This window comes from Lissotriton helveticus, chromosome 12 (assembly GCF_964261635.1).
Source record: "Lissotriton helveticus chromosome 12, aLisHel1.1, whole genome shotgun sequence".
NCBI lineage: Eukaryota > Metazoa > Chordata > Amphibia > Caudata > Salamandridae > Lissotriton > Lissotriton helveticus.
Genome location: NC_136073.1, coordinates 364,114,737 through 364,128,115, shown reverse-complemented (window position 1 = coordinate 364,128,115; position 13,379 = coordinate 364,114,737). Strand labels below are relative to the sequence as shown.

Sequence of the window (13,379 nt, the reverse complement as noted above, 5' to 3'; positions counted from 1 at the left end):
TAGCGCCTTCCTAAAGGCTGAGAGATCCTCAAGACTCCTTAGAGATGAATTACCTTGAGATGGCGGTAGATTTGTGTGGTTGGCCACGTGGCATGAGGGCAGTGTTGTGCTGCACTACAAAAAGGCAAGGTTCACGTTTTTTTCTGAATGAGGTGGAGAATATGATGCCCAAGCCTGAGCTACAAAGTGATGTGGGTTGATACTGACTTGAAGAGGCAACAGATTCTCACGACATCATCTGTTGGAGGATGTCGCACTGGTTTGATGAGTCAAAGCCTTTGAAATAATGTACTGCCTTCCCCTCTGGACTTCACAGTCTTGAATACGAAGGTGAAGAGGCATTGCTGTAGTGGACATTTCATCTTCACCTCAGAGTACTGAAGAGGAATGCACTATAGGTACCGCGCAAGAACTTCCTGTTTGATCTTTTTCCATGCACAAGCCACTCTCTCTAGTAGCAGCTCAAGCTTCTTTCATTAGAAATCTTTTTGTGTGATTTCATTTAATGGTATTTTTCCCTTTCATTTATGAGTTATGCTGTGATGATCAGAACAGATTCATTTTGTTTTTTCTGAATCTCCCCATGGTCAAGAGAATGAGTTGGCTTTATTCATTTTTTTATACATTTTTTATAAGGGCTAGTTCGAACAAACAGGGAAGGTTGAGTCTAATTTGCGAGTTATCCGAGTCTCCTACTTGGGACAGATTATATTTAAACTGAAAGTAACTTTTTAATGGTACATAAAAAAATCATCCCAGCTACTCTGGGATGACTGCAGGTATTGATGATACTTCACACTTCTGATAAAGTTAAGTCAAGAGTGGTATTTTTAGCTCAAGTGTAGAGACATCTTTAGTCTTCTTGTCAGACCCATGCAAAAAAGTATTAATTAAGATTATATACACACATAGAGGTACTTGGGTATGTCCTCTTCATCAATTGGTCTTAAAAGCTGCCATGTGTCTACCACCCGCCACAGCATACACTATAGAGCAGTGGATCACCCCACTTCAGCCGTTGGCTCTCATCTCTGTAGCCAGGTCCTTATGATGGCATCTTTTTTTTGCTTTTCTTATTTTTTTTGATAGAATATGCCTGTGTTAGAAATAGCCATTAAGGCTGCTTACTAAGGTCAGATCTGTTGGATTTGCCTAAGCTTGCGCCTGTATATGAGAGGACAGAGAAGAGGTTACTTACTCTCTTTTCTTAATATCATATTTTTGTATATAATCACTATAAATACCGGACGTTATAATTTCGGATGTAAATAACACTCAATTATCAGTCTTGAGTGCATGAAATGCTGAGTTGGCCCTTCATATGTTTCTTCATATGGCATTGGGCTTGTTTCCTGTGCGCATTGATGGTGTGTGCTGTCCTCTTTCACTGCTTATGGTCATGCAAAACATCAATCATGATTTTTTTTTATTCTGATGTTCTAGTACCTCCCACCTTATATGGCTCTATTTCTCCTTGCGTTCTGTGACATTGTAATAAGGTATTCACCTAACTGGAGTAGCTCTCTTTCTTTTCTGATTCCCTTACGTTATTTGTAAAGCACAAACTATTTCCCCAAGAGGGGTATGTGGGTGTTAAAAGACAAGTTCTACCAAACCAGTTAGCCTAAGACCTGAGAGAGAAAATCAGAACAGTAAACAATGAGTCCACTCACTAAACGTCAGAGGAAAGGGCCGATTTTTAAGCATTTCTTAGATTTTAGGAGTTTGCTCTCCTTCAAAAGATAGATTGGTAGTTTGTTCCATTTTAATGCTGCAACTAAGGAGAAGGCTTGATCTCCTGAAGAGAAATGTAGGCGTTCTTATTGCTTCTAAAAGGCTTGTTTCATCCTGACACACAAGGCTAAACCTGCAACTTACTGAATGTTTGAGGGAATGCCGTCTTTGACTCTTTATTGGTACCATTTATTTGCTCTAAAAGTAAACATTTAATTTTAAACGAATAGACCTGAGAACGCAAACTATTCTCACAGCTTTTCATTGTATCTTATTTCCTTGCTCTCACCACTGGATATGCTTAACCTTTCCATTTTACCCGTTCTTTTGTTTTGGTCAAACTTTTTGTTCTATTTTACCCTCAGTGATACCCTGTAATGTATTTCTTCAGATGCCCCTAAACCCTAATACATACTGAGCCCCACGAGTGTGGTGAGGAGGCGCTATGTGTCAGCACCGTGGTCGAAAGATGGTAAAGCAAATGTAGGTGCTTCCATTGTGGGTCTCTTCTTCCTACCTCCTAATCCTTTGCCAATAACACCCTGTCCTGACCATGGGACTATTTTGGGATGCTATTTTCCAAGACAAGGAGAATGCAATCTTCTAACCTATTCTCTGAGACCGGGTGGGCTTTGGGATGTCTGTGAGACTTGCACATCAATTTCCCCACATCCATATCCTGCTTTTTCCTTTAGAACATTGAATGTCCTTCTGTTTGTGAACATTTATGAGCTCTTTAGTAATCCCCTGGGAAGGTAAAGGTGAAAGTGGGAAAACTATTCATCCCAATTTCCTTTCTAGGACCCCCTGTGGCAGAAACTGAAAAGAGAAATCCATTACTAGCACTAGGCATCATTTGGCAAAATAGTATTTGTTTTCCTATGTTCCAAGCTAATCTAGTCCTATTCTCAGACGATTTGTTTAGGTCTTATATGTGTTAGACGTTTTCTCCAATCCTGCAGTGCATACGTAGATGTGCCAGGTGATAAGAATGGAGTACACCTTTCCAGGGAGCGTGTTGTCAGTGTGGCAAGGGCTGTATTTATTCATGGGATGTCTTCGTGGTCTCTGGAGCAGGTTGATTAAACTCCAACCCTAAAGACAACATTGTCAATGAAGGATCTTGTTTCTCCTCTGTATTCACCAAGAGCCAACACTTAAGATTGGAAGAGACTGCCATTGTGTTTGGGACCATGTTCTTATTTGTCACCAGGGTAAGGAGAATGCCATTTCAAGTCATATGCCATCATTAGAGGATCTTTTCTGCAGCAAGAAGCTTTTTGAGTCAAGTAGGTAGTAAGAAGGGACCCTTTTATGCCAACAATCTTTTGCTCAAGATCAGCTTTGGTTCTGGATCTCTAGAGGCCCAGTGAATACTGTTCCAGTACTACATCATTGACGTCTTCAGGCAGATAGAGGCATATACGTTCTGCAGTAATATAACACACACTTCCTTTAGAGAGCTCTTGGAGCAGAGTAAAGGCCTTGTTCTTGACCTTGAGTCTAGAGAAAGCAGAGAACTTAAATGTTATTGTAAACACCATAAAACCTGCCAACATGTAAAAGAAATTTTAAGGGAAATGTAATCACAAAGGGCCATATGTATCATGCAAATTCACAATCGCAAAGGCCGAAATTCGCAGAATTTCGGCCTTTGCGAATGCGAATTTGCTAAATGGAATGTATGAAGCAAAACTGGTGCAAAATAAGGAATCGCAAAATTTGCGATTCCTTATTTTGCAATTGCGTTTAAGGAATCGCAAATTTTGAGATTCCTTAAATGCAATGTATGTAGCGAAAAAAATTAGCAAAATGCCCTTAAGGAATCGCAAATTACCACCAACTTCTAGTTGGTGGTAAGTTGCGAATTCCTTGAAAAATGCACATTTTTCCATTTTTCAAAGTGCCATGTGACGAACATACATGCCCTTAGGGCATGAATGTGTGCCACATTTGCACCCGTGCATATTTCAGGGGTGCAACAGGGTGTCCTTTGGACACCCCTGCACCCTTGAAATTATTCTCAATTTGCGATTAGCAAATTGCGAATCGCAAATTGAGAATAACTTCCCATTCATTCCTATGGGCCTCCTGGCCCATAGAAATGAATGGGAAAGTATTCCTTAATTTCGATTCGCAATTTGCCAATCGCAATTAAGGAATTCTAAGGAATCGCAAAAAAACGCGATTTTATACGTACATACCCATTTGCGATTCTCAAATAGCGATTTCTTAAAAATCGCTATTTGAGAATCGCAAATGGGTATCTTGATACATATGGCCCTATGTCCTTAAACCTTGAATGCTTTTCTGAGACTTAGATTCTAGAATAAGAAAAATATGATTTAGCGCCCTAAGTGGTAGCTGAAAAATGGCACACGTGGAAGCAAGCTGAGGACGTTTTTGCTTCTATGCATACTTCTGCACTTGTTCCTGCTCTGTGGTATTTTATTCACTATATACGTCACTAGGAACAACCAGCAACCCTACAATAGCGAGCTTTATTTGAACATCCTCAGCGCCCACATTCTGCTTGGATGAATCTTTCTTCAGATAAACTTGCCCCACAGGCACAGGTTAGTTACCAGTCACCTCCATGCCATCCAGTCCTGTGACAAGCTTAAAACTTGCGGTCACCTGCAGTCTCTTTTTAAAGCTTCCATTGACAAAAACTCTAAACCTACATAGACCATTTCGTTTTTACTTTATTCAAGTTAAAAAGTTGTGGATTTCCTTTAACTTTTTTAGTGTGTAATATCATTCGTCATTCCTTATGGAATTTCCTTCATGCAGCCTTTACTATCCCTGGGGCTGTTTATATTACACTTTGCTGTATCTTAACAGTATCTCTCTCTGAATATCTGAGCCCATGCGAGGAGGATACCTTGTATCTAAAATGTTAAGCCTTTTTCCGATATCAAACTGCTAGCTGTCCAGTGGCGTTATGAAAGGAGGAGAACGACTAAGTCTTTATTATTGTATAATGTTCACCCAAAATAAGACTTGTAAGCCAATGTATGCCCTGTTTTATCTTAAATAACAACATTATACTTAATTTCTACTGTTTTGAAGTTCTCGAATACTATCACCAAATTGAATTGTCTCAATTTACTGGTAATGGAAGGACAGGAGGACAAGTCTGGTTTGCCGGACTCAAACTGATGGTGTAGCGATGATCCCATGTGTCAGGCGACAGAGTTGAATTCACTGAACCGGCTTCCTACCTCTTTTAGCATCTAATCCAGAATGTTCAGGCTGTAAAGCATAATCAAAGCACTTTAATGGTTAAAGGGAGCTTTCTTCCTTCTGGCTGCCTCTTACTTGTCTCCCTTCAGGCAAAAGTCAGCATCTTGAATCTGGTTTGATGCATAAAACCTGTAATGCAGGGCTTTACCCTGATGCGAACAAGAGTGTCTACTGTAATACTTTGCCGCACCTGTATGTTGTCGTTTTTCTGTGCTGGCCAGTAACATTTACATACACTGTGGGAGTGGTGATTCATATAGGATAGTATATTTGCTAAGTGTATAAGTAATATTTGCTATTTTTCTCTTTTTTCACCACAGTTCTTAGTGGACTTTGTTCAAATGACTGCCCCGATCATGCAAAAGTAAGTAGACCAGCTCACTCTTCTCTATATTATATGCACACTTGACTTCTGAAGATATCACCTGCACTCAGAACTAAAATGTAAATCAAGGAGTTGACATTTTCATCTCTGCTTGGCCATAGATCCTTCATGACTATATATATATAGAGAGAGATGGCAGTTTTCGTCTAATTCCTCATGCCTTATCCTTTTGGTTTGGGTCATGCTTAATTCAGCCTAGTTGGAAGCGGCTTTCTGATTGATGTGCTTGTTCTCTGTGAACATATGGACTATAACTTTCTGTGGTCTCGTGAGTAAGACGTGGTGGCAAAATGCTGAATGAGAAGAATCCCTTTGACTGTGAGATTTACACTTCTCTGTCACACTTCTACTAGCTTTAACATGTTTTTTTCACAAGTGGAGTACTTTTAATAGGTGCTGTGAATCTTCACTCCGGATGTACAAGATGCTGTGTCTGCTATATGGGTCTTTTAGAACAATTATTGAGTTTTGCATACAAGCTAAAGCAGTGCTTGAAATGGAAAAATAGAAGTGCAGGTACGCTGTACCAGTGTGCCTGCTTGTTTCTGGGAAGTGCTGGTACTCTCCAATTAAAAGTATAGTATTTCTCTTCAGAAGTGCCGGTACTCTCCTTCTCAATATAAAAAAGTTCCGGTACTCCGTACCGGACAGTACCGGCCCATTTAAAGCACTGAGCTAAAGTAGATAAACCAAAATGCCTCCTGAAAGACGTGTCGATTAGGTATGTAAAGGTTCTTACGTTTAGTGGCTTCTGAGCTCTTATCCCATGTGAACCTTACTCAGAATTCAGGAAATACTTTATTTGGGTACCAGAGGCATCCATGAATGTACACAATCCAGGTTAAACACGAGATATAAGAAAATGCACAAGTACAATTTAAAATACTATAAAATACAAAATCATGTTAGAGATGCAATAGTTCAAGTGCAAATAAAAACATATCAATCTTTAAAAAAAAGAAAATTACTCAAAGTGCATCGTTCTTTGTGACTGCACAGTGGATCTCAGAAAAGAGCAGGAATCAATGTCTGTCAGTTGCTGTAGGAAGTGAAAGGTTGAACTACACTGCCCAAAGTTCCTAGACCTCATAAATGGTATTAAAAACATTTTGTATATTTTTTTTAATAAAATTCACAGAAAAAGATAAAAGGTAACATTGTTTGCCCGAACCTACCATCACAAGGACATGGGCAAGTACCAGGGTTTTTTTGATAACCCAGTAGAAAACAGAGTAAGTACTTAATGGCACCCTCCCTAAAAAGAAAAATGCATCTTTCCCAATGCCTGTGTGCCAGGGGCGGCCCCTCCATAAAGACGGAGACGCTTCGCCCCACTGGTCACTCAGTCAGCTAAAAATAAAATGAACGCTGACTGACTAAACCAATGCAAGCAGTGTAGGGAGGGGTGGGCCGGCATAGCAGGGAGAAGTGTTAGGACGGCCAAACAGACATGCACACTTCGATTTCTCCAACCCGCTGTGTTGCACAGCTGGGTTGGAGAGATATCACAGACTTCTAGGCACTGTCTCAGCTGCTCAGACCAATCCTGGAGCTGCTCTCATGCTATTGAGAGCAGTGTCGACATTGGGTGGGGATCTTGTTCCCCAGTGCATGCTGGGAGAAGAGCCGGAGAAGAGAACTGCAGCGGCCGCGTTGTCAGGTTTAGAAAAAAATATTATTCTCCCTAATCCCTGTCCCGCCCCCCCCCCCCACCACTTTAGTATTGCGGCAGCCGCCACTAACGCATGCACTAAGCAAATATTGAGTCGGCACACTATCAAGGTTCAGGTGCAAGTAGACTGCAATAGAGGGCTTTAGCACTTCCACAGAAAGTCTTTGTACTCAAGCTCGATGATTAAGTATCGGTGTTTTCACATGCTTTTTATTTAACCTCCCACTGAAGCAAGGGTCCACAAAGACGCAAGACAGCCCAATCTCCTCGAATGTTTTCTTCACATACGCTGGCCATCCATGGTATGCTTAGGCCTTAATCGCATGCTAAACATTCCTTAATGACATCTCTATGAAGGGCCGGCCTCCTCAGTTCTCCAAATAGCTAGCCACAGGAGTTAGGGGCGAGTTCTGATATAGTCGAACATATAGGTCATGCCTAGCTCCTAGTGGCTAATAAAATGTGAGGAGGATAAAAGGGCTGAGAAGACCTTTCTACAAAAGCGATTTTCCTCCATCTGAATGGCTTCACAGATGGCAATACTCAATATGCTGGCTCTGTATTTTGCGACAGGAACGCACTGGGCCCTCCCCACAAGGGGCTGAGGTAGACTAAAAAAGGGAGCCAGCTGCTCTAGGTAGCTTTAGCCTGTGATGTGTGAGATGTTAGGTGCCTAAAGTCCTGCTGAAATAAATATGACCCCAAAATTAAAGAAGTTGCTGGTTCTTTCTAAGCAGTTGATAACAACTGCAAGGGTGGAAACCTGAATACGCTTAGGGCTGCAAACCATAACAAATGACATTAGAGAGTTTGCTTGAAGATTGAGATTGGCTATGAATTGGGTAAAGGAGCACACCAGCAAACGCAGAGCTTTCAGAGTGGGAGCCATTGCACTGCGTCGTCAGCATATAGCAAGGTAAGGAGTGAAGCACCATTCACCCTGGAAACATCGGGAGTAATGGTAGTTAGATAAGGGCTGAGCTTTTAGAGTATAAAAAGTAAGGGCGCCAAAATACAGCCTTGCCGCACACCTCAGAAGGTTTTAAACTCAATAGAGACTTCGCCATTAGGCCCAAACATTGTGAGCCTTACTCTTGGCTCACAGCTTTCAAGAGTTGGGAATAGAAGCCTAGGTGACACAACCTACTACTGTTGTTTTTCCTTTTTCTGCAATTGGTTTTCCTAGTACATTTTATATTAAAATGCAGCCTCTGCATAACTGTGATACATGATTGGCATATTTTTGAAGCCTTAATATGTTTAAGTAACTTTCAAATCAGTACCACAATACATTGCTCTCCATACCATTCCTATAAATTTGCAAAGTATTACTGTTTTGGCATTCACAGTTTTGCCTTTGTAAATGATTTTTTCCATACCAAGGATAGAAGATACATGGTAGAGAATTCCTTGTTATAAGATATGATAGGCGGTTTGTAGGCATTGGACTATCTTAAAAAAGCTCTGTCTGCAGATCTCAAACTTCAGTGTGAGAGAACTTTGCCACTGTTCCTAAACAGTGCCAAAGACTCTCGCCAAAACTGAGAGCCAGGGGTGCATTCTACATGTATCCTCCGATAAGGCGGAGGAGCGGCGCCCCACTGCCTTGAAGCAGTAAAAGAAAGGAAAGAATAAAATGATAATAACGTAATGTTATTGTAATTTTATTTTGCCCTCCTTCCCCGGAAGCTTTGCGTGACAGGGCGAGCTACAGAGCAGGAGATGAGTGGTAGCACCGTCCTAAGTCCGCCATGACTGTTTTGGCCGGCCCTCTCAGGCAGACCATACAGTCATGCACACTTTCCCTGTTTTCCATGCAGGCTGCATGACAGCCTGCATGGAGAACATGCCCAGGCCTCCAGTCCCTGGCTGAGTGCCGAAGCAGGGTGCTCAGACAAAACACAACGCTGCATTGCAGCATTGTGATTGGTCAGAGGAGACTGGGTGCTTACCAATCACAACACTGCATTATTGATCAGGAGACCCTGGCTGACTGCTTCCTGTTTCATTCCCGACGTGAGGAGAGATGACGGAGAGACGCGGCTGTAAGGTACTTTTCTTTTTAATATCCTTTACCCCCGCCGCACCACCCCTGAACCATGCTGCCCGCTCCTGGCAGCATTAACTCTTAAATATGCAGAACTTGATTTCCAGTTAGCACATCTTAAGTATTTGTCTTCCAGAGCTTTATGAACATTTGGTTGCCACCAAATTTACTGACACTTCCTCCTCCCCCCCTGGACTTGCTAGAACAGCAGTAGCGTTGTGTCCCCCCCGCTCCTCCTGGGCTCTGGCTGGCCTTTACAGCACCTCCGGGGGCGGTACAGGGCGTGCGCGACTTCCGGTCGCTTGGGCCGCTGGGCAATGGAGTCCGCCGTGCCGCGATGTCCCAAAGATGCTGCGGCAGGCGGTATCAGTGCTGGGAGACAGCGCGGAAATGCTGCAGGGCTCCAGTAACCCTCCACCTCTCCCTGGTCAGTAGCGTTGTGTCCCCCTGCTCCCCCGGGGCTCTGGCTGGCCTTTAGAGCACCTCCGGGAGCGGTACAGGGCATGCGCGACTTCCGGTCGCTTGGGCCGCTGGGCAATGGAGTCCGCCGTGCCGCGATGTCCCAAAGATGCGGCGGCACCTCTCCCTGGTCAGTAGCGATGTGTCCCCCCCCCCGACAAGGGAGAGGTGGAGGGTTACTGGAGCCCTGAAGCATTTCCGCGCTGTCTCCCAGCACTGATACCGCCTGCCGCCGCATCTTTGGGACATCGCGGCACGGCGGACTCCATTGCCCAGCGGCCCAAGCGACCGGAAGTCGCGCACGTCCTGTACCGCCCCCGGAGGTGCTCTAAAGGCCAGCCAGAGCCCCCGCGTCGCGGGACGCGCACGGGCAGCGCCGGGCTGAGCCCGGGCAGAGGGCGGGCCATCTGTGGCCATCAGCGGCCAGAAGAGGCCGGGACGGGGCATTCCCCTTTCAATCCTGATCTGCGGAAGGAAGCTAAATAAAGACATAAGGTACAGATATTCTTTGACATTCCCAGGTCTATTACAGGTTCCTTCCAGACCGCCAACATAGTTGAACTTTTCCCCGGCGGTTGATTGTGCCCTAGACTCGATCTTACATAAGCCATTTCACTATGACACGTGAGGAGGACACCAGAAATACTCCCTCCCAGAGTTACACGCATAAGGGGACAATGGACTACTTCAGCAAGAGGGCAACTCTCCCTATTTCATGTGAACTAGAGAGAATAGAACGATACTCTGTCATGGACTGTCCTTCCAGTATACGTTCTCTTGTACAGACCACTGTTGCTGCACCAGATTTATCAATATGGGAGGAATTAAATAAACTATGTAAATCTACCTACGCCCCCGTGGAATCAGGACATGTGCAAATTAGTGCCCCTATTTGCACTATAGCAACCATTAGTCCCCAGCCCTGTTGTCAACTTCAACTAACAGAAAGCCCTCAGGGTACTCCCCTTCTTGCACGCCCACAGCTAAATCTCAAATCTATAGTGTCACCACAGGTCCCCTCTACTAAAAGGAAGAGAGTTGGGGTTAAACAAATGGGGAGCCAGGTAAAGCAACACAAACTAAACCCTAATCCCCCACTGTCCAACACTCCTAGCACTGTCAGCACCGCATCTATCCAGGCTTCCTTACTGGCCTCGATCGAAAATATGCTGAAAACATTAATATCTCCCCTGATTGAAAAAATTATCAGCTTAGGGGATAGGCTCACGGGCGTCGAGGAAGCGATTAAGGCCAACTCGCCACTCTTAAAAACCCTGACAGGACCCTCTCAGCCACAGTGCCTAGCCTCCACAGAAATGCCGAAAACCACCATACAAGGTAAGACTACCCGCAAACAATTAGTAACCCTACAAAGAACTCCTCGAAAGCAGGCCCAATAGCACGGAGCTCGCACCCTAGAGCAGGGCCAAACAAAGCAGTTATGACACATAAGGGGTTAGCGGCAAACAGTGCTAATATGCCGTATAAAAACAATCTCCTACATTTGCCACCGGAGGCCACTCCCTTTGTGTGCGTCCTCGCGGGAGTACCAGAACCCACTAAGGGGAATAACGAAAGAGAACAAGACCTAAGAAATAAGGTCACGTTTTGGTTAACTAAGAACAGACCTCTGCCATCCAACATCGATGGTACCATACTTAGCGTTAGAAGGGTGGCTGGTTAGGACCCCTACCAAAAAACATTGCAGGTGATTTGGTTCTTGTAAAATTTAGGAGCAAATATGTTGTCCAACATCTTCAATCACGGCAGCCACAAATAGGAGATGGTCCCATATCCACCTGGAGCATAAGTGATTTCTACCCCAGAACATTATATGTCCCGTCCTCATGTCAAAAAGCACAGTGTAATTATCAGACGGGCAGAAGTGGTTTTGTTTCGAGTGGCCACTTCACCCCCACTTTTAATCAACTTGACTCATTCCCGGGTCTAACCCTGAGGGATTAAAATGTATGGACAGAGACATTATTTTGAAAAAGCAATGAATTACATTCTACTTCTGTACTAATGATTATTTTAAACACTCTGTTTTTCTAAGATGTGACTTTGTATTATGCAATTATGCAAATTATGTATTGTGTTTTTTCTATTCAATGTTTTAACTGTATTTTTGTGATGTCTTTTATGGTGAATTTTACCGAAATAAAGACGTAATGTCAAAGTAAAGCTAGAACAGCTGAGCCTTCAAAAACGGTAGCAAAGAAGGTCGAAATCCACCTTGTGATGCTTTCTGGCTCCTATGTTTGCGCTATCATAGCCACGCTATTCTCTGCAGTAGATGGCAGCAGAGTTTTCCTGGAAAGCATCATAGTAATGAGGTGACAAATTGGATAGCTAATGTGGGTTTAGTTACAGAGTGTGACCCTAATGGACTGAAAGGGTGGGGGAGTTGTACCTACTTTCTCTGAGTGGATGGGAGATAGATCTTTAAGGACAGAGAGAGGTGGCTGAGGACAGTGAGAGATATTTCCAGAAGGATCAATGAATGGAGTCTGAGTAACTGCAATGAATAATGCATGTTCAAGCTAGACCATCGAGGAAAGTATGGCTACCCAAGAACAGCTCCTACCTGGACAGTTGTCTAGAATAGCATCCACAGCTTGGATCAGGACTGCTACATGACCTTTATTACCATGCATGGAGACGAAGGATATGCTTGGAGTGGAGTTCCTCAGCACTCGCAATTTTCTCCGGATTAGGGGAACGGTGGATGCGTAAAGGTGCCTGTAATTTCTTCATTGTAGAACTAGCGTTCTGATGGTGTATTTATGCTATCCAGCCACTGGGAGGAGGGCCTGGGACCTTGCTTGTCAGAGAAGGAAGAGGACAGTGATCCTATGATGAGGCTCTTTGAGAATATGGCTTGGGTTGAGTTAGAATATGTCTTCTTCGTGGAGCCATCAGCCCTCCTAACACACAGTGGTGAACTCTAGCTGATGTGATGGGGCAGGATCTTGTGTTTGCAGAATCTGAAGGACCAGTGATGTACTGAGACCATGGCTTTGGGGTATACACAGATATTTTGAAGAGGATTTTGCTGGTGTTGGCTCATGTTGTTAACGAAGCCAGCAGTATTATCCTCTGCACCATGTGAAGCAGTAAGACAGAAACCCAAGCTTTAGCCAAGGTTGACTTTCCACACTACATTGTAATCAGCCTAAAGAGAAATATTTCAACAGAAGAAGCGAAGACTGGGCTCTATGACTTTGCAGCAACATTTGCAGATGTCACAGGCTCTGCTACCCTAGTAGATCCTAAAACTAGTCATTATAGACCTCCAGAAAGCCTGTGTCTGCTGAGCAGAAGCCCCCTTAGGAGGAAAGATTACCTATGGTATTTCCTTTAATGGAGGTGTAGCCTTGGAAGGAGTGGAAATAGTATTTTGTGTAAAGTCTGAGTTGCCTAGGAAAAAGAGGAAGATGATGTTTCCTTCGATGATTTCAAGCTCACATACGAAGTCGTAAAGAGCTTATTATCCCTGTTCATTTTAGCCTTATGGTGTATAAGTTTCTACAATTTACATGGCATTGGATCATGTGATTTTGGAAGACACCACATATACTTGGAATGAAGTTCTGTAACAAACATCTGCTTTCTGCATAGTGAACATTGCTTTAAGCTCGAAGATTATTGGGGGGCGACATATCCCCAAACCATAGTTTTCTGAAGATAAAACGTTGATACAGCGGAGCTGCAGCTTAAAAATCTACCACAATACTCTTACTGTTGGAAGTGTGAAGACTCAAGTGGAGATTTGCTACACTTGCTATGGTCCTGTAGGTTCTTTGAACCCTTTTAGTGTGAGGTAGCAAGTACCA

The 13,379-nt window shown here is 43.5% G+C and overlaps 1 protein-coding gene across 1 annotated transcript in view; it reads left to right on the top strand.

The window, feature by feature from the left end:
• The window catches only part of ITFG1 (integrin alpha FG-GAP repeat containing 1), a 1,092,549-nt gene that overhangs the window by 817,586 nt on the left and 261,584 nt on the right, over positions 1 to 13,379 (top strand). Inside the window, exon 13 of the mRNA XM_078670869.1 lies at positions 5,301 to 5,344. Within this exon, the coding sequence (XP_078526995.1) occupies positions 5,301 to 5,344 (44 nt within the window). The remainder of the gene's footprint in view (positions 1 to 5,300; positions 5,345 to 13,379) is intronic.